The sequence below is a fragment of the Gobius niger genome (assembly GCF_951799975.1).
Source record: "Gobius niger genome assembly, chromosome: 10".
Taxonomy (NCBI): Eukaryota; Metazoa; Chordata; class Actinopteri; order Gobiiformes; family Gobiidae; genus Gobius; species Gobius niger.
The window spans coordinates 16,953,075-16,973,529 of NC_136861.1; the positions used below are offsets into that span (position 1 = coordinate 16,953,075).

A 20,455-nucleotide genomic window follows, 5' to 3' on the forward strand; every position below is an offset into this window, starting at 1 on the left:
TGCATCTGGAAGACTCTGAAAGCCATATACTGCCTTATGTAGTAATTAAGTTTTGGGAAACATTGACCTAATGAATTGCAGCCATTTTTATATGCCAATTGTGACCATGCAAATAACGAATCCACTGCAATCCATCACACAGCTCTAATGTGAACATGGACAACTTGCTGGTAAAAAAGCACCCACTTACGCCTGTTCTCTTTCCGCAGGGTCCAAAGCCAGAGTCCCGAGTCGGAGATGGATAACTATGCGTCATTCATCAGCGAGGCCCTGGAGAAGACCAAGTGTCGGGAGTGCGTGCCGTCCTGGGAGGAGATCCAGATGTTGATGAACAGGCAGGAGATGCTCTGCACGGTGCATTATCCCGGGCCCGGCTCCTGCCAACTCTACATCAGCTCACACACAACGGCTAATGAGGTGAGGGGGCGGCTTTCATGTGGAGGGTTCCCACGAATTTGGAGAAAGCTGAAACGTCACAGGTTGATTTTTTTTTTTTTTGTCGTGGAAAAGGGCAAGCATCTGCAGTCATGTGCAAAGTTGGATTATACAAAGCCAAAATAAATCATTCATACTGTTTATTTTAAGTCTGTGTTGTTCAAGTCCAGCACAACAGAAGTGGACCTGTTAGTTACACAGCTGACATTTAGAAAGATAGTGTTGTATTATAGCAATAAACTGATGCAATTGGACACTTGGCTTGCACAATTTAGTCCTGTTTAAGCCCCGATTTCATCTTGATCTAGGCCTGGTGACACTTGGAAGGTCATGGTGTTTTTTTGGATTTGAGAGCTTGAGAACCACTGGAGAGCAGACAATAAAGATTCACAAGTTTTAAACATGTCCAGAAGCATTTACATTTGAGAGAAGAGTGAAATATGAACTGCCAAACAAAGAATCACATGCATTTCAGAAGAGGTTCATGAAAACTTTATGATTTGCTGGTTTAAGGAGGTAGGGTATTTGTTGTACTCTATGGGTATTGTCTAAACAATTGCAGTCTTGATAGATTGACATTAATTGGGCACAACTTTAAAAGGCATGATGCATACATACATACATACAAGACAAGGCAGTTGATTTTTATCCAGAAAAGCCATGTGGTGCTTTATATTTGGCTGATTTTTTTCCATTATTTCCTTTCATACAGGTGGTACGACGGATGCAGGAGAAACTCAATCTGCAGGACAGTAAAAACACATTTGCACTGTACGAGCAAAATGCAGTGTGGGAGCAGCCAGTGTCCGGCGGAGCCCTCATCGCAGACATCCTGACCAGGTATGACAGCATGAAATACTGAGACAAGGCCAGGAAACTATAAAACACAGCAGACAGACACGTTATCAAGGGAGTGGAAGTGTGCCAGGAATCCAAGCTATTTGTCGCTTGTTTGAAGAATGTGCTGGATTGTATATTATTATCAGGAGGAGGACTCTAGAACTGCACACCTTAACCTCAACAAAAAGTATTTTGACTTTTAAAGCAATTTCATTATTAGTTCTATTTTATGAAGAAACAATGCTATATGGTTAAAAGCTTTATAAAAAAAGGTTAATTTAGCATCGCTTTAGATTTGGTCCAAACCAGATTCAAGGCCTCGATCTAAAACTATGCATGCTCGATAGCTGGCGTCCTTGTCTAGTCCTGTGTTTAAACATAACACCTTCCTGGGAAACGGTAGCGGTGTCTGGAGCTGTCAGGGGATATCCAAGGTAAAGCCGGTGTCATGTAGTTGCACAAGGCCTAATCGGGATGATAAGGGGCCTGACAGGAATCAAAGGGATCACTTTTGTTATAGCAGGCGTAGGTGTCCGTGTCCTTAAAGTGACAAAGTAAATACGATACTTGGCAATGTGTGAGTTCGCTATATATCACCAAACAACACATTGTCAGACAGGGTCATGCTGTACTTTTTGCTAACCCATCTATAATTTTTTTTTTTACAGTTATTCTGCCAAAGAGTCAGAATCCAAATCGCAGTTGAAGCTGTGTTTCAAGCTCTACTGCCTACTGGACATGGACAGCATATCTGTGGACAGCATGGAGTATTTCTTCCTCTTTGAGCAGGTAATGCAGCCAACACAACCATGCTAGATTCTTCTTTGATGGGGCCCGTCTCAGTATTGATGCAGAGATGTAATTTATGGCACTGCAATCTTGTAGTTCATGGGTTGTGTCTATACTTAGAAATTATTAACGGGCTGCTATCAGGATAAATGAGGGGCTGAATGGTATGAGAGAACTGGCAGCAGCATTCACGAGCCAAAGGCAGCCAACACCAACTTCACTAGGACATTGTTCCTCTGGGTTTACATAAAATGTTATAAGACTAAATAAAGCAGGGTGGGTCAGAGGGGATTGATGGCACTGTTGGGACTATTACTAACAAATGTCTTTCATATTTCTCCCTGGTGTGTTGAAACTCCTGCTGCAGTGCCATGAGATGGTGGTGCGGGGCCAGCTGCCCGCGTGTGAAGAGGACCTCCAGACTTTGGCTGCACTGAGGCTGCAGTGCCTCATGGGAGACTTCAGCACTCATGCCCCTTGCCCCCCTCTGGATGAGCTGTTCCCTGGGCCCATGCTGGAGACCAGGGTGCTCATGTCTCTCACTGCCCCCCCTGGACTCCCCCCCTGCACAGTGCACGCTCTGGACTGTCCGGAGACACAGCGCTTCCCCTCGGGCCTTCTCTCAGGAACTCTGTGGAGCCACACGGCCACCTCTGTGCACAAGCAGAAGGTGGAGCAGGACTTACGGCTGCGCAGTCGGCTCAAAGAGGAGGCGACCGTTGTAATGGCCTCCATTTTGGAGCGTTGGAAGGGTTTGGCCGGATACAGCCGCTTGGACAGTATGGCCGCTTACCTCACTATTGCACGCCAGTGGTCAGGCTTTGGATGCACTCTGTATGAAGTGGACTTTTATATTGTGAGTAATTTGGGGTCATCTTTAGTTTTTTCTCGAGCTGTCAGCAGTAATTATGTCTCATAAGTCCAATAAAGAATTGACTCTTAGTAAATTAACTTTTCACTTCTCCCTCCAGAGTTCAACGGGAAACTTTTCCCAAAAGCTGTGGCTGGGTGTAGCTGCTACATCGGTGTCTTTGTACCGACAGGGAGAGGCTGAGGCTCTGGAGTCCTTCCCCTATGGACAGATTTGCTCCTACGGAGTGTCAGACAGCAACACATTCAAGATCACAGCAGGAGATCGAGATCTACTCTTCGAAACAACGAAGGTACTTCGATTTACTCAGACGGCCCAAAGAATCCAGAAGAAATTCCTGGATATAACAAGCTATTTTTTGTGTGTTTTTGCTCTAAAGTTACAGTTCAGCTCATGAAAAAAGCTCTTATCACTGTACAGTGCTGTGCACAGGAAGTTAAAGAAACACAGTCGGCTCCTGATGCCCTCCTCCCTCCAGCTCTGACCCACTTTAAAAACACTCATTAATTTGGCCTAAAGGGAGCGCACACACAGGCTGGCCCTCGCCCGCTGACCAATGCCAACCACCAAAACTCTTATTTCCTGCCGTTAAATGGTTACTGGGGGTGAGTTTTATTGCTGTGGTTAGATTAAAATATTAGACCAAACATTTCTCAGAAGGATAGATGGAGATGTCGAGAACAAATCTTGCCTTTCACTGCTTAGATTTGACTGCATCTTCCCACAGTGAACAAAAATCCCTCTGTGATCTCTCTTGGGGCACAAAAGTGGCTTTTATTTATTTATTGCAAGCGCAGGCGGTTAGGAGGAGGGCTGGGAGAGTCTCGCCTCTAAGATCTTTAGTACTCATCGTCCTTTGACATGAGCGGGCAATTTATATTATCTGGCCTTAATATATAACTCTGCTGATATTAACTTTAAAACGTATGAAGTTGTCTAGTTACGCACTTGCATGTTCTGATGATAAATTGACGCACTACCATCCTCAGAGACATGTTTGAGTGGGAGAGACAGGCAGTTTAAGATTTTAGGAACATTTTATACATATGACATTTCAGCTGCCCCGTATGTCCGGCATGTTTATGGAGAATGTACGATTTTGCCAAAGGAACATTGCGCTCAGTTCTTGGAGGATTCAGCTTTTCTCACAGCTGGATGACTTCACCCCCTCCACCCTCAGTGCTTGTGCCAGACACCCAGCCTGCCACTCATCTGACCCCTGCCCCCCTCCCCTCTCTCACTCTTCTTTCTGTCTCTGTTCCAGCTGACTGAGATCATGCAGCTGATGAACGCATACTTCAGTGCCATCCGTCTACAGCGAGGCAAAGGGGAAGACGCCGACATCACCAGGGACCATCACCTGACCCCGATGCCAGCGTCCGCCCTCCTAGAGCTGCCGTCACACCCGGTCTGAGACGCTTTACCCACAATGCCCACCATTCTGAACCCCCCCCCCCCAACTTCCCTCTTCATCCCACCTACACACACGTGGACCCCTTTAGGCACCGCCCCGCTTCCTCCTCCTCCTCCTCCTCCTCCTCTGGGAACGGCACAGCAAGCCAAAACAAAGAGAGGGCTGTTTTCACTCCCCATCCGTGTAAATAAACCCCAGGCCTGGCTTTGCAGCTGAAGGAGCGATAGAGACTTTAAGAAAAAAAAAAATGGGGGAGGAGGGGGGTCTATTTTTTTGGGCTGGGGCCAGAAAGCCGCAGAAACCAATGTGGTCACTGATGAGGTGTCACACTCGTAGACCCCCACCCCCACCTCGCCGCCTCCCCTGGCCTGTCACGCACACACCTCGTCCCGTCGACAACGTGAGATGTAGCAGCATTTAAATGTAATGGCACCGATGACTTAACTGTGGTATTACCTTTGTGAGTTCTCAAGTACAAATTTGGGCTAAACCAAGACTAAGGTATGATTTGGGCAGCTCAGAACTAAATGAATATGATCAAGTCGAAAGTGATGGATCTAAAACAGGGGTCTCCAACAGGTGGTGGAGATGATTCAATCCGGCCCCTGTGGAGTTATGCATTTTTAAAGAAATAACCAGAATGCTCACTCCAGCCACTAGGGGGCAGCTTAAAGAAAGGAAGGAAAGAATAAAACACGTGTCCAGCAGAGGGAACTGACATAAAAAGAGATCAGAATATAAACAACACATTATAATCACGTGGTAAATGGACAGTCTGCCCCTGGGCGGCTGTGGCTACAATAGTAGTTTATCACCACCAAGCGCTGAGTGAATGAATAATGACAACAGTGTAGCAGAGACTTGTGACACAGGCTTGTAAAGTACAACACAAGTGTAAACCGAGGTTACTGTCCTGTCAGGCTCATTATTATTCATTAATTGAAAAAAGTTTCCTCAATAGTATATTCCCAATTAAACCATATTTTACTGGAGCTTTTGTTTTTTCGACCCTGGCAATACACCCCGATATATATTTTGGCCCCCAGCAAAATTTACTTGGAGACTACTGGTCTAAAACATGTGACCAAATTGGCATAAACAAGGCTACCAGAACTAATCCAGGACAAACGAAACGACCAGACCAGGATGATATTCAAAACTGGTTGTAACATGGATTAGACTAAACCATGACTTACTCATCTGAAACTCTAACAAGTTCAACATTTAAATAGAAAAATACTTTTAGCTTGTACTTGAACTGCAAAGGCTATAGTTTTGAGAACCACTGCCTTATATGAAGAAAAAGAAACACTACATTTTGTTTTAACTCTCTTAGGTAAGTGTGCCATATTGCTCCAGCTTCCTAGAAGGCCAAGAGACTTCTGTCGTGTACACGTGGATGTACACTCACTCACTCACTCACTCTCGGACTCTTAATGTTCACCGGAGAGCGTGAGTTTTCATAAGGTCCCTGGCCAGGCTTGCATTACCTGGAACTGTTGATGCAGTAAGCCATGTGATCGTGGAACTGGAAACAGATGTTGAACTTTGCAGCTTAAGAAAGTGACTTCGGCTGCCGTGGGGACTCTCGGGGAAAAATCAGCTGTGCGTGTGTAATTTTAATCACGAGATCTACTTCCTTGTTTTGAGGGTACAGTGGATGAAAATGTTTATACCAGAAAAACCAAAGGACCGTGGAGCTGTTTCTATACAATGTTCACACCCAAAATATGCTCTGATTTTTGTCCTTTTGTCATGCTGCTTTTCGTGGTTAACACTTGACTTGTTTCATGTCCGCTACAGCTCTGCTTAAACAACTGGTGCTTTGCCGTTTAATTTGTTACTTTTAAAATGTATATAATTTGTAGATTATAAATGAGCCTTTAAAAGATAACACACTGCTTTGCTTTCCCCATGTGGCTGTGATGGACGCCCCTTTGCTTTATTTATACATGTTTTTTTGTTTTTTTACTGTCACTTCGTCTTAAATGCAGTTGGTCTGAGCCATAATTGCCATTAGCTCACATCAGTTGTACGAAACCTTTGTAGCTCTGTAATCACTGTTTTTGTAAAGCCAAAGTCCTAGGTTTGAAATGGACCAAAGATATTTTAATAGTAAGCTTTTATGACGGACAGCAGGTTACCCAATTCTAGTATTTGTTATTTCTAATTTTACAGCCACAAAATCATATGCTTTTCTATATTGTGTAGCCTCTAAAGTCAAACTTGATCGTGTCACCAAGAAAGGCCTTGACAAGTCGTTGCACAGTCAGCCTTATGCCTGTGAAACAATAGGTCCCTTGCTTTTTCTACTGCGGCTGCAGGCAGCTCCATGTGTATGTACAGAAGAAATTGCGGAGGTTGCTTGGTATTTTTGCCTGTTTGTATGTTGCATGGTACCTTTTTATGTTCGTGTGTATATTTCATTGCACTATTGTTTGTTTTTAACTAACTTGGAAGTGCAATAAAATCTATAAATACTGTACGTACTTAATAAACGCCTCCATTTGACATTTACTCTTATCTTCATTTCTTACCACAGGATGTGCCCGTACCCCACTATTTCTCTGTTGAAGCCTGATACTTTTAGAAAAAATTCAAAATGGCCATACAGGATGCTCACTCCAGCCACTAGGGGGCAGCTTAAATAAAGAAAGGAAAGAATAACACACGTGTCCAGCAGAGGGTACTGACATAAGAATTGATCAGAATATAAACAACACATTATAATCACGTGGTAAATGGACAGTCTGCCCCTGGGCGGCTGTGGCTACAATAGTAGATCGTCAGACCGAGTATGGTGTGAATGAATAATGCACGAAATTGTAAAGCAACTTCAGCATCTGGAAAAGCGCTTCAAAAGACTAATGCAGTATTAATCATTTATTAGGAAATCGACTTCATATCTTTATATAGATGCTGCCTTTCTGTATCAAAGGCTGTGAATAGAATTTAACACTTAAATTAACTTTTAGGAATATTCAAAGCAGCTCACACGTGAATGAGACCAATAGAAAGGAGTCTGCAGTTATGTATGGCCATTAAAGTCAGTTATGTATGGCCATCTAAAGTTCAAGGGTTTCCAAAGTGTGGCTGAAGCATGGTGGGGTTTCTTCTTCTACAGAATTAGCTGAAATTGTCTGCTAAATGCACCCATAATTGATCTGTATAACAAATAAAGCTGCTTAATTTGACTTTCTGACAAGCCACAATATAACATCAGCGAGTGTGACTCTGCTTGAGGTATTTATACCATGTGGCTGTAGATGTAAATGTTTGGCCACCCCGTGACTACTCATTTTTCAGCCTTTATCCCCTAAAACCTGTTGAATTGCTATTACTGTATTGATTTAGAGTCACCTCAGTGTATCTTTTTTATTAATTGAAAATAAACAGTATATATACATTTTTTTGCATTACACTGCTGCATAATAAATTGGAACAATTGAAGGAGGACTGACAACTTTTTGGACCCAGTGTTTTGTGACTTTGCAGTTCTTTCCTCTGCTTTGAGCGGTCCAGCATTGACCATTGTTTTGGCCCAGGCACATTTCATAAAGGGCTGACATTTGGCGCCAGCTGAGGGCTACCTCCCATGTAGCTTTTCTGGTTCACAACAATAGCAAGTTGAGTAAGCGTTGCTAAGTGCTTCTTGCGTTCCCCTGTGGCAATGAGCCTTAACTCGTTACAATGACTGGCATCCAGCTCAGAGTTTTAGGTGAAAGTAATAATTTTGCCCCTTTGACAGCTGGTTTAGTTTACCTAAATCACAGCCCAAGCATTTGATTTAAAACAGATGGTAATACTTTTTAATAGAAAATGTTTTATTAACTTTAAACAGGTCCAACAAGCAAAGCGACACTAAGCAGTAGATTTGAGACAACACACAGTGCTGCAGAACCAGAGTCTCCATATTTACAGGCAAAGACACAAAGTGAAATGTAATGTTACTTTTTCTGTTATGCGTCAGGGGCGTGTCCAGGGGGCAGCACTGGCCACTCCAGGTGCCACCTCGCTCAGAGGTGCTGGGATAGTACGGGGTCAGTAACAAGTTCAGTTCGGTTCTAGTTTTCATTGACATCACTTGGAGGCACTTGGCAGTAACCATGGTGACACATATTACTAACCACAACTGCTAGGAGATCATTTTTAGAAAGAAAAATGTGGAATAAAACACACATTTTGTTTGAAATGTGAACCATAAAACACTCATGTCCCTTGTTCTTTTGTTTTGTCAACATAAAAGATTGTGACGTAAACAACAGTTGGCTAATGCTAGCTTGTGGATTGTAAGTGATTTAAACCTTATACAAATCAACACATCAGATTAGATTACTTTTCACATTTCTGCATCAGTTTTCTTTTCTAATGATAAAACAATGCCCAAATTTGAGTTGAACTTGAGTAAACAGTGCTTCAGACAGTGCAGGAACAGTAAGACAAGAGCCATCCTAGCAAGCATTACCATGGCATTTGCAAGTGCTTTGACCCCAAAGAATGTCAAAAACTGTCTGATCAAACTACGAAAACAAATATTGGGCAATAGATACAGACGGCATCTCTGGAATGAGCCATATATGGTCATGTTTGAAAACAGTTAAGGGGGAAAACAATTTGGAGAAAAATCTAAACTTTCTTTAATTATTCAAAAACTACTTTAACAAACGCTGAAATATGAATATAGCTTTTTACTAAATAAAGATACAAAGACATGGAGAGGAGCAAAGTCATTCAACAGCCAATAAATAGTGAGACATGAATAACGGAGAATGCTAACTTGATGCTTTATGTTAGCATCGGGCTAATGCTAACAGTTAGCTAGCACTAGCTACAACTGCTGTTTTTTTTCAATTCTACTGAACAATCGGCTGAGAGAAAATATCCATATGGGCCCAATTTACACTTGACTTATTTATGTGTGATATGAAGCTCATATTTCACCAGAAAATGGAAAATTTGTGTTTATCTAAAGATTCTGTTTTCCCCCTTGGGCGAAGCCACGCCCCCTTCTATGACGAGATGCCGTCTGTATTTAAAACTAAGAACAAAAGGATCCAGTGTACCAGAATAGTGACTTTAAGGTGTTCATTTCCAAATTTGTCTTTAAGACTTGGGCTGGACCTGGTGCCACCAATGGGCCACCCCATCGGGAAAGCCTAGACACACCCCTGTTGCACGTGCTCTTTGAACGGCTGGTATCAGGAATTGTTCTGGCCACACAAAAATAAAACATTTTTCCCCCCAAACACATTCCTCGTGGTCATTTGTTCATATCAAAGCAGCACACAAACCGTGACATAGCGGGTAAGAAATGGGACCCTGCATTAACCAGCAAACCCTGTTCGATCCCACTCCTCGAATTCCAGGCATACGATTTCTGGAACTGTAAACAGTAAACGATATTCACAAAACGATATGCTGTGTAGAAAAATAGACCAGACAAGGCAACATGTATTTTTGTGAAAAGGAAAACAACTGTGGAGCAAAACACCAGGAAGAAACTTTGCTTATAGGGCCATTAGCTTTATATAATCTCTAAACAGGATTTGCTCAGGAAGAAATAATTACGCTTTTTCCATCTCACTTTTGGTTACGACTTCTAGGCATTTTTAGAAACCACTCCCGATTTCTGGAAACACAAGCTTGCTACACTTTCACATGCGCACGGGCCAATAAATTAATGCGTTTCAGAGCAGTTATTGCCAAGCACCTGTTTGTGTTAAGACAATGTGAAGAAAAATCTTTACAAAGGGGTCTTGTAAAACGAGTTGGAAAACACGAGCTAAACATTTATGAGCAAAGAAGACTGTTTCATATGTTGTTAATTTTGATTTAGTCTTCACACTAGAATGTTGTACTTGTGAAGGTTGTGTAAATAATTCTATTTTTAGTATTGGTGTAATTTTATCATGAAGTGTTGCAAATAGGATGATTCATTTAACATGGCTTCAGGGAGCTTTTAGCAAATGCACAAAGCACCAGGCTTGTTTCTTGAATGGTGAATTAGCATGGCTTATCTACCTAATTTTCCACATTTAGATCAATTTTAGTCTTGTTTTGGAGTTTGTATATAAGCCTAGTTTTGACAAAATGTGATGAAAAAAATAATAATTTCTTAGGGTTTTAGGTTAATGGAAAGTACAGTGTTGAAGTGGTTCATCGTTATCCTCTAATAAGGTAATTCTTCCTTGCATTGTGCAGTCTGAACCTATTGTTTAGTTTAGAAACAAATGATGCTGTCAAAAGACTAACAAAGAATATTCTGTGACAATATGAAGACAGGTTTCTCCAGGGGGCCGCAGCTCACTGCTCCTGCGTGCCCCAGGAGATGTAGTCGGGGCGGGTGGCTGCGCTGTACTCGTCCACCAGCTGCTGCACCACTTCACGGGAGTTGTCCAGTTCATCAAAGTTGTCCTTGAAGATGTCCTCTTTACGGAACTGCTCCAGGAAGGCCTCGCGCTTGCGGAGTTTGTCGTACTGCCGGCACGTTCGCTCGAACAACTGAAGGGAGATGGACAAGGAGTAAAGATTTGGCTCGATTTTTTTTTACCAAAAGCCATTCCTTGACAAAGACTGTAGTGGGAAAAGGAGTGAAGCATCTTATCCTTGCGTTCTTTAAAGGGATATTTCAAGATTTTTGACATAGGGCCTCATTTCCTAGTTATCCAGAGTGTTGCTGGTACCTGGAGATATTTTTTTGTAATTCATGCAGTTATGTTTGAAGAGTTTAGTGGCGCTAGGCTAATGCAAGGCTAGTGCATTTCTACGGTATCAGCTACACTGCATTAAAAACAGTCTGACACACTCCACAGAGCACCTGAGACAAATCGCTTGTAACACCAGACTAACGATATAAATGTCTGTGTCGATTCATTTTTGGAATATAACTGACCTTACATCACATGAATGATCGCATTTTGAGGGACTATTTTCTAGCAGATCCCTCCGCCGCTGTGTAGCTTATATAAACACAAAGCAGATGCCGCTCAAATATAAGGTATTTTAAATGCAAAATGGTAATTCTATCGACACAGACATTTATATCGTTAGTCTGGTGTTATAAGTGATTTGCCTCAGGTGCACTGTGGAGTGTGTCAGACTGTTTTTAATGCAGGCTAGCTGACATCGTAGAAATGCGCTAGCCTTGCATTAGCCTAGCGCCACTAAACTCTTCAAACATAACTGCATGAATTACAAAAAAATATCTCCAGGTACCAGCAACACTCTGGATAACTAGGAAATGAGGCCCTATGTCAAAAATCCTGAAATATCCCTTTAAGCTGAGGTTTATTTCGAAACGTCTGTTCCATGAACCCATATGAGGACATCAATGAGGAAAACAAATCTGCAATAATAAGACACTAACCAGGACAAGTCATTTTACTCTTATAATGTTTAGGGAATTGGGAGAAACTAAATCGCCGTTCTGACTCAACTGCAGCAGGACTTTAAAAGTGGAAATCCCCACTTGCGTATAACATATTTAAGTTCTGCTGTTATACTAAGGCCTAAAGCATTGTTCTCCGCTCAGATGAAATAACATGATGACATCACATGACATTTACTTTCCGCAGCAGCGGGACATTTTTATGGGTTTAAGACCAGCCCATGTGTCTGAATCTGAATCCAAAATGTAATATCTGAAAAAAATCCCCCGAGATTTACTTTAACGCTAGCTTAGCCTCGTCAGAAATTATCTACCCTCTGTACAAGTGGACAGGGTGAGATAATCCTAAACAGGTCGAGGTGATAACTTACGGAGGAGATGCTTGTGTGGTTTGCCATCATCAGGCCGCTGACTCTGTGAGCTGACGACAGGTACGGAGATCTCCTGGACAGAGCCACTTGGATACTGGCAGGACCCCAGGGGATAAAGCTGGCCAACTTTCTCTCACGGATCCTTTGGAGACTTTTATGCACCTAACAATACAACACAGAAACAGAAGTGAATTAATGTTACACAATAGATATTTTTAAGGACAGTAGAATCTAAACTCTATGGAACTTACTTTACTTTGCATTTCTAAACCTGGATGAAGACGAAACATTTACTTGCTATTTTGAGTTCTATAAACTTCACCCAAAATGATCTGGGACCGCCTGCCTCTGCTTTAGATACCATTACCTATTAAAGAAGTGTTCAACCTACAAAACAACTAGATTTACAGTACATTTGAACGAGAAGTCAACGTTTCACTCTAGGCCTGTCACGATAAGAAAATCTAAAGTTTGAAATATTGAGACAGGAAACTATTATTGACGAACTTATAATGCCACAGAAACCATGACAGCTCAGCTCTGAATTGAGCAACTTATGCCCCTAGAGGCCATAAGCGTCACTGCAGGTGTCATAGCATGTTACGTTTTTTTACTCATTAATTGTCCCTGTGAGTAAATACTACGCTGACAGAAAAGACAAGGGAAAGAGGGATATTATACATCCAATTACACAATGAAGATAATTTTTTTCACTCAAACTTGGCTGTAAATACTGTTTAAAGTGGCACTAGCCCGCAGTTAGCTTTGCGCGTTAGCCTGTTAGCTTCTTCTGTGTGATTCTGCGTGTGTATTGCGCCTCCAGTTCGGAGCAGGAAAAGTTGCAAGTGTGGTTTTCTGGTCAGAGACACTAGGGGGAGATGAAAGACCCTCCAATCATCTCATTAACACTTGTATTACCCCCTAGATGGACAACGAAAGGGATTTATTAAGATAAACAAGTTACTTAGTACTGCTTTAAAATAGCCCATAATGAACATGAAATACAATGAGACACAACTAACTTTAGGAAAAAAAAAAGATCGAGACCAAAAATGTTTTATTATTTACAGTAAGTAAATTAATTATTTCCAATAAGTCGATTTATTTATCGTGACCGCCTTATTTCACTCTCCATCCAGGGAGCTTCATCATGGCTAGTTTAGTTCCTGCCAGCCGGACCGTCTATGAAAGATCTATACACCAAGACTAGTCATGAGGAAGCTTCCTGGAAGAGGAGTGAAAAGATGGCACTCTTTTAAGTGCAAGTCCAGCTGTTTCATTCTAAGTAGAAGATTCTACCACTTCAACCACTCCATCAAAATATTAGATTATGGTTTTTTTTTATGAATTTCGATTGAAACTTGCTTTAGAGTGGCTGCCCCTATTTTAAAACAGCAAGAGGGACGAAGCTGAATTCAAACTGTCCCAACCCCCATACTGATCACACAAACCCCTCCGCCCATCCCGATTCAATCCCGGAAGATTTGAGACTTGTTTTATTTCCGTCCCTCTTGAGTCATTTTGTGCACGTTTAGGGCTCATTGAGTTACAGTGTGTACTTCAGTGGTTATTGAACATCGATACCTGAGTTGGATCGACTTCTCCCTGAATGATGTTGAGGATGGCGATGTAGCAGTGACTGGGCTGACGCTCTCGTCCCGTAGAAACCATCACGTTTTTGGGTTGAAGGAGGCGCCTCATCACATCCAGCACTGTGGTTTTCCTCACACTGGCCACCTGACAAAAACATTTAAAGCATTTTGGTTTTGAAAAGAAATAACTACAATTAATTCAGAATTCAAGAATAAATCTACTCACTGATTGGTCGGTCGTGAGAGGCGTGTACCCCGTCATGAGGAAGTGGAGTCTGGGCGTAGGGATCAGGGATGCTATGAGACCGATCAGGTCATTGTTCATGTAGCCGGGGTAACGCAGGGTGGTGGTGCTGGCGGACATGATTGTAGAAACCTGCAAAAACAAGTACAGCCACGCGCTACAGTTACAGACAGAACAGAACGACACGCAACTGACCTGCCAAACAAGTTTCTAAATTGTGTAGTTTTTCTTTGAGTCTGTCACGACATCATGTGTCAAACCTAAGTGACTTGTGACTAGACTTGCCAAAAAACGTGCTGCGTGACAAGTTAAAGAGGTGGCTTGGTGTGTCACTCACCAGCTGATTGATCTGAGAGAAGGAGGGGTTCTGGATGTGCAACCTGTCAGTGGCGATGCGATTCAAGGCCGTGTTATCCAAAACCACCTGAGAGATAGAAAACAAATCACTGCAAAACATGACAGAACTGTAAAATACAATATCATAAAAAGAGGAAACATCTGGATACACTGAATGATCTCACAGCCATGTTGAGGGCCTTTTGTAACAGTTTGCACTTTTGCCAGGTAAATATTGCCTTCTATAAATCAACAATTAAGTGCTTTGTGAAACCCAAGGTAAATAGAGGTTCTGACTCCCTGGAGCATGTCGACAGAAAAAGCAAACGCACTGGTCTGATGTCTAAGGGAAAAAAAAGAGCTTTGAAAAATGACAAGGCGAAACAACAGTGTGCCGTTTGTTGAGAGAGATGCACATAAAGCCTGACTGTAGACCCACAACAGGAGGGCCATTTCAGGGAATTCTATTAGCTGAGATTTAACTAATCAATGTGAAGGGCCTTATGCAAGGCCCTCAAGGAAGTCTACCGCGTTACAGAGGAAGCGCCATCACAGCGTCAGGGCACTAATAACACAACCAATTTAGGAGCAAGATTTAATTTCACCTCTATTTACAAAGCCCCACAGTGCTGCCACAGGAGCTGGTTTATTAGTTCTGGGGAAAGGACGAAAGACGAACTGCTCAGATAAAACGAAAGCAACAACACAAATGGAAGGCAATTAATATCACGTTTATGTATATGGTATGTCAACTAAGGATACTTCCAAGCCTGGAGATCATTTCTATTCATTCACAGACAAAGCACTAGCGATCACAATGGAAACGCTAACAGGTCAATGTTTCTGCACTGTCTAAAGCACAGTTTGCTCAAGTAAGACTCAAGACTGGGAATTTTTTTTTTTACATATTCCCATCAGAAAGAAGTGACAGTGAAATAAAAGTGAGCTAGTACATATTTTTATTTACATAAAACCCTCAATGAATTCACAAGCCGGTGTCAGCCAACTGTGGCCACAGTGACATTTTGAAAGCACAAAGTGTCGGTGCAACAGAGCCTTGAATGAATCACAGGTCCCACAACTTTAGTTTATTGCATATTCCACTTTTTGGATGTCTTACACTGTTGCAATTTTAATTGATGCAGCGGCTTAGTCACAGTTCTGCATCACTTTGATGTTGAACATATTGATTTATGGTGCGCATATGACACTAACAAAAAACTACTCATTCCTTCATCCTTCTTGAAATATGTATTTATAAGATGCATTTAATTAGGCTTTTATATAATAAATAACGGTAATCACTTCACTGTGTAAAAATCAACTTGACTAATTACATTTTAAGCATTTCCTGCCTGCAAGCGCCTTCTTTTTGCATCAAACATATCAAACATAAAGCTTCATTCAGTTCCAAAGCTGACCTCCTTTTGGCAAAGAATCCCATGCCTCTTTGAAAGTATTTTTGTTGCCTTTTCACTGATACTGTAACACTTTGTCTACAACAGTGGCTCATTTGTATCATCTTCAGTTTGTTCAGACGACAGAGTTAAAGAGTAACCCGGGCTGGTTAAAATGTTCTAAAGCAAAGCCTCAATTAATCAACATTTGAGTCAGAGTTCTGTCTCACCACACAGTCTGCGTTTTGTGTCAGCCTCTTGAGCGTGAGCAGCGAGTTGTACGGCTGAACGACCACATCGCTCATCTCGTCCTGGTTTGGGAAAACGGAGTAGGTTTGCACCAGCTTCTTTGGGTATCTGAGGACAAAAGACACTTCCTAAATTATACACATCATGACGACTATAAAGTTATATAATAAAGATGTGGGGTTGCAGTGACTCAATTGGTAGAGATTACAACTCTGTCCTCACTCCCTGGCATTGATTTATTGATAGTGCAGTTAGGACAACAGTTAAAAGTGCAATTTGGTTGCAATTTTATCGCAAAGACTGCAATTATTTGGCTTCAGAAGTGACTCCCAGTGCACGGTGAAACAGTCATAGTTCTCGTCTTTGTTACAGTCATTTTAACTGGACTCTTGAAATCATTCACTCTTTAACAAGTTCTCAAACCTGTCATTGAGTTTTTCCAGTAGGTAGGATCCCAGACCAGAGCCCGTCCCTCCTGCGATTGAATGGCACAGGACAAATCCCTACAAACACAAAGGTTACTCATTACGTAGACTACTCATTTACAGCTATATACTGCTACCATGTGTTTGGCTTCCTGTAAACTGTACAGATGCAGGGAGCCAAGTGTGCACATGTGGGCAGAGCAAAATGCCTCCCTTCCCGGACCGTTATATAAATGGGAATGCAGCCCCACCTCACAAATTTACCCCCCACCCCCTAAAGACAACCATGTAATACCTGCCTTCCACACTGGCTGGGCTATTATCGCCAGACGCCACACCCGGCCAACATACACAGAGCAGCCTACGGACTTTCCTCTCCAACATCCACACGCACACGCTCACCCAATAATAATGTAGGGTCAGAGGGACGGCTAGCAGAAATTGTAGACCTTTGAGGGGAAATGTGAGCACTAGTTTATGAGTTGTTGGTTGGCAGCTCAAGAAAGCTTGTAGAAAAAGGGCAATGAAATGAAGCGATGCAGGTTTGATGTTGAGGACGGGCGAGGATTTTTACAACTTGTTTAATTCAAGCTCAAATTGTGCACGGTGCATGGTCCCGAGTCCTGATAGTGCAATATATTCGGTTTCAATTAAAATTCCAACAATGCCAAGTAGTTTTGTCTCATGACTTCGGGATTGAGACTTGCCTCCAAGCTGTCGCTGCCATCTGCCTCACGATCAATGATGTCAAAAATGTCTTCTTGGATCTTTTTGCCCTGAAACAAAAAGTCGAATTGTTTTATCTGGCACTTTACGCTTTATATAATATAGCCTGTATAAGCTACTAAAGGTGACTCAGTCTCTAAATACCTGTGAATAACCACTGGCCCAGTTGTTTCCAGCGCCTCCTCCGTGTTCAGAGAGATAAATGTTTTCTGGGTTGTAAAGGTTGGCGTAAGGAGAGTTGAGGATGGAGTGGATCACTCTGGGCTCCAGGTCCAGCAGAACTGCACGTGGGATGTAATGTTCATCATCGGCCTATAATTCACATGACCAGGAGAGGTGAGATTGCAGATCTTAGAAATTGGATAACATTATGCAAAGTGCATGAAGCTTCTTATACGACAACCCCACCTGGTGGTAAAAAGCTGTATTGCATCATCGCTTTGTAATAATGTACAGTAAGTTGAACAAAATCATAATAAAGCACCATTGATATACATATTACCAGACGTCTTTCTATGGCTACTAGAAATAATATTTTAGTATCTGTTGACACCTATTATGCCGTAGTGGACAAGTATATTTACAGAGATAATATTGTATTTTTAAAGCTACAAACAGAATTTGTGCAGGCTTTACTTTACGCTTTAATGTATCTATGTGGAAAATTAAAAAACACATTTTATTTAGGAGTCCCCACAAAAATGACCTGATATGCATATACAGGTGCTCGTCATATAATTATAATATGAGGTGCATTTACTTCTGTTTATGAACTCAAAATGTGTAGTATATGATATAGACTCATTACATGCAAAGTGAGATATGTAAAGCCTTTGTTTGTTATAATTTTGATGATTATGGCTTACAGTCCATTTTTAAAATATCATTTTGATTATTATGGCTCACAGTTGTAAAAAACCCAAATTTAAAGCCTCAGAAAATTAGAATAAAGGCTACATATCTCACTTTGCATGTCATGAGTCTGTCATATATTGGTTTCACAGTAGGGCTGAAACAACTAATCAATTAATCGACGACTAATCGATTATTGAAATAGTCGACAACTATTTTAGTAATCAATTAATCGTTTTCTGGTTCACACAGACTCAAATAGAGCAAAAATCACATGAAGTATTATATGTAGTATTTTTGATGAAAACCTACTTTGTTTTTATAGCAAGTGTATGTAGTACACTTTGTACATTGTAAATTTCATGAATATCTGTTTGTGTCTCATCCAATCAGAAGCAGAATTAGCACCAAGAGCCTCCAACAAACATTTACTTTGCGTTTACTCCATCAACACGTCCTCAAGTGGATCCACTTTAGCTTTATGTGAAAAAAAAATGTAAAAAATAAAATTTTCCTACACCATTCATAGCCAAGCGACTAATCGATTAATCGTAAAAATAGCCAATAGATTAATCAATTACAAAATAATCGTTAGTTGCAGCCCTATTTCACAGTTTAAAAGGAACAGGCCACCGTTTTTCCATACTGAGATATGTTCTTACCTGAGCTTAGATGATTTGAAACGCACCTGTCTGGTCTTTGTGTGTGCCCTCAGTCACACAAAACGACCAAAGTTGTTGGCATTTGGCCTCTCCCAGTATATTTCTATAGCTCCAAACGGGAGTGAAGTTGGAAGCTACCGCGCTCTTCCACGGGTACGCACAAAGACCAGACAGGTACGCATGAACTCGTCTAAGCTCAGGTAAGAACATATCACAGTATGGAAAAACGGTGGCCTGTTCCTTTAAGTTTATCAACAGAAGTAAATGCACTTTTTCATGATATTCTAATGATATGACGAGCACCTGCAATGTCACTAAACATATAGTAAGTATACACCCACCCAGAATCAATTACTGTATATGGACTTGGAATTAGGCCTATCAAGAAAACAAAATTTGAAGTTCGATATAATGAGGCAGGAGGGCCACTTTATGTAACTGAAAAAATGTGTATTAATGCCTTTTCCTATGGTATGCATTCATGTCTTCAATAACAGACAAGTTGTAACATGAAACTCAATGAAAAACTTTCCTTCGATAAAATTGTGTAACAGAAAGTGCAAATTAAAAAAAAGAAAAAGGTATCATGTACCGACGATAAATATTACGCCTAAAATTATACTGTTGATCTGTCATTTATTGAACGATGAGTCGATATAGTAATTATCATGACAGGCCTACTTGGAAACGTGGCTATGTCGTTTAATATTCTCTGATTCAATCTAGTCTGAGGCTCAACTATTTGAAGCATCTGTACAGTGAGTGCAAGGCAGTATGTAGGAAATGGAGACCACTGAAAACATCACTACCTGATAGAAGAACACGTCCTTCCTGTCAGTTCCCTCTGTGGCAAACTCTTCCACAATGCCCTCCGGACTGATGCCATGCTCCGCACACAGCTGCTTCCAAAACTCAAAACCAACTGCAATATACCAATAATCAATCAATCAATAAAAAACGTTTGTGTCAGTTCCACGCACAACGCATGAATAACAATGGTTGACGAACATGTCAGGGTGAAGATAAAAGCGCATCATTAAAGCAACATAAACATAAACGTGGTAATCGTGCGTTTTGTTCATTGTTAGTTTAATGCATCTATAGCTAAATGAGGGTGACTGTGTGAGACATCATCTAAAAATAGCTAGCTAGTCAGATAGCTATGTTGGTTAATAGGCAACAGCAAACAGCGGGATTAGCATCGCCTCTGTTTTAACGTACTTTGATTCCCACATTGCCCGAGCTGAAGCGTGATGATCTCCCGAGGCATCTTCAGTCTACGGTTACTACTTATTCAGCCAGCTTCGGTTGCGTGTGGGGTATTTGTGCCCAGAACAACAACACTGCGCTGCTCACAGTTCCTGCCGCAGCTCGCTTCTTCCCGCTTGGTGCTGATGGGACTTGTTCGGCGGCTCCACACGGTCAAGCTACAAGAAACACCGCCATCTACAGACGAAGAGCAGTACTGCGGTCATGGAACGTTGAGCGGCATTCAGGTCTACTGGGATTTTCACTTGTCATGAAACGTTAACTCAGACTGTGCTGCAAATTATTAAAATGTTTCATGCTTTTTATATCATTTATAAGATAATTTAGGAGCAAATATTTTTCTTTGATTGCAATAACAGTCTTCATATATAGCAACAATGATGATAGGACTTAAAAAAAAAAAAAAATATATATATATATATATATATATATATATATATATATATATATATATATATATATATATATATATATATATATATATATACAATGTTACTAGTCAATGAAAAAATATATAGGCAGCAAAAAAGTGGTGGATGGTAAAAACATAATTCATTTATTCATAGACAATTAAATGTATGGTTCAGGGTAGGTAG

The 20,455-nt window shown here is 41.3% G+C and overlaps 2 protein-coding genes across 2 annotated transcripts in view; one reads left to right on the top strand and one right to left on the bottom strand.

The window, feature by feature from the left end:
• The window catches only part of plekhh3 (pleckstrin homology, MyTH4 and FERM domain containing H3), a 39,030-nt gene extending 34,242 nt beyond the window's left edge, over positions 1-4,788 (top strand). The window contains exons 8-13 of the mRNA XM_079564409.1: positions 210-417; positions 1,148-1,275; positions 1,944-2,064; positions 2,432-2,920; positions 3,036-3,227; positions 4,200-4,788. Coding sequence (XP_079420535.1) covers positions 210-417; positions 1,148-1,275; positions 1,944-2,064; positions 2,432-2,920; positions 3,036-3,227; positions 4,200-4,349 — 1,288 coding nt within the window. The 3' untranslated portion in view covers positions 4,350-4,788. The remainder of the gene's footprint in view (positions 1-209; positions 418-1,147; positions 1,276-1,943; positions 2,065-2,431; positions 2,921-3,035; positions 3,228-4,199) is intronic.
• Positions 4,789-10,554: 5,766 nt separating this feature from the next.
• On the bottom strand, positions 10,555-19,992 carry tubg1 (tubulin, gamma 1). Its single transcript, XM_079564656.1, has 11 exons — positions 19,812-19,992; positions 19,400-19,512; positions 17,221-17,388; positions 17,040-17,126; positions 16,349-16,428; positions 15,907-16,033; positions 14,281-14,367; positions 13,926-14,075; positions 13,692-13,844; positions 12,108-12,269; positions 10,555-10,850 (listed from the first exon to the last, which is right to left on the bottom strand). Exons 1-11 carry the CDS (start codon positions 19,858-19,860, stop codon positions 10,653-10,655), a joined length of 1,374 nt encoding a protein of 457 aa, XP_079420782.1. The 5' UTR covers positions 19,861-19,992; the 3' UTR covers positions 10,555-10,652.
• Between the last annotated feature and the right edge of the window lie 463 nt (positions 19,993-20,455).

Coding starts and splice junctions, on each gene's coding strand:
- tubg1 (XM_079564656.1), bottom strand. CDS start 19,860: ATGCCTCGGGAGATCATCACGCTTCAGCTCGGGCAATGTGGGAATCAA. Junction 16,034..16,348: donor CTGGAAAAACTCAATGACAG/GTTTGAGAACTT, acceptor TTTTGTCCTCAG/ATACCCAAAGAAGCTGGTGC. Junction 10,851..12,107: donor ACCACACAAGCATCTCCTCC/GTAAGTTATCAC, acceptor ATCTCCCTTCAG/TTGTTCGAGCGAACGTGCCG.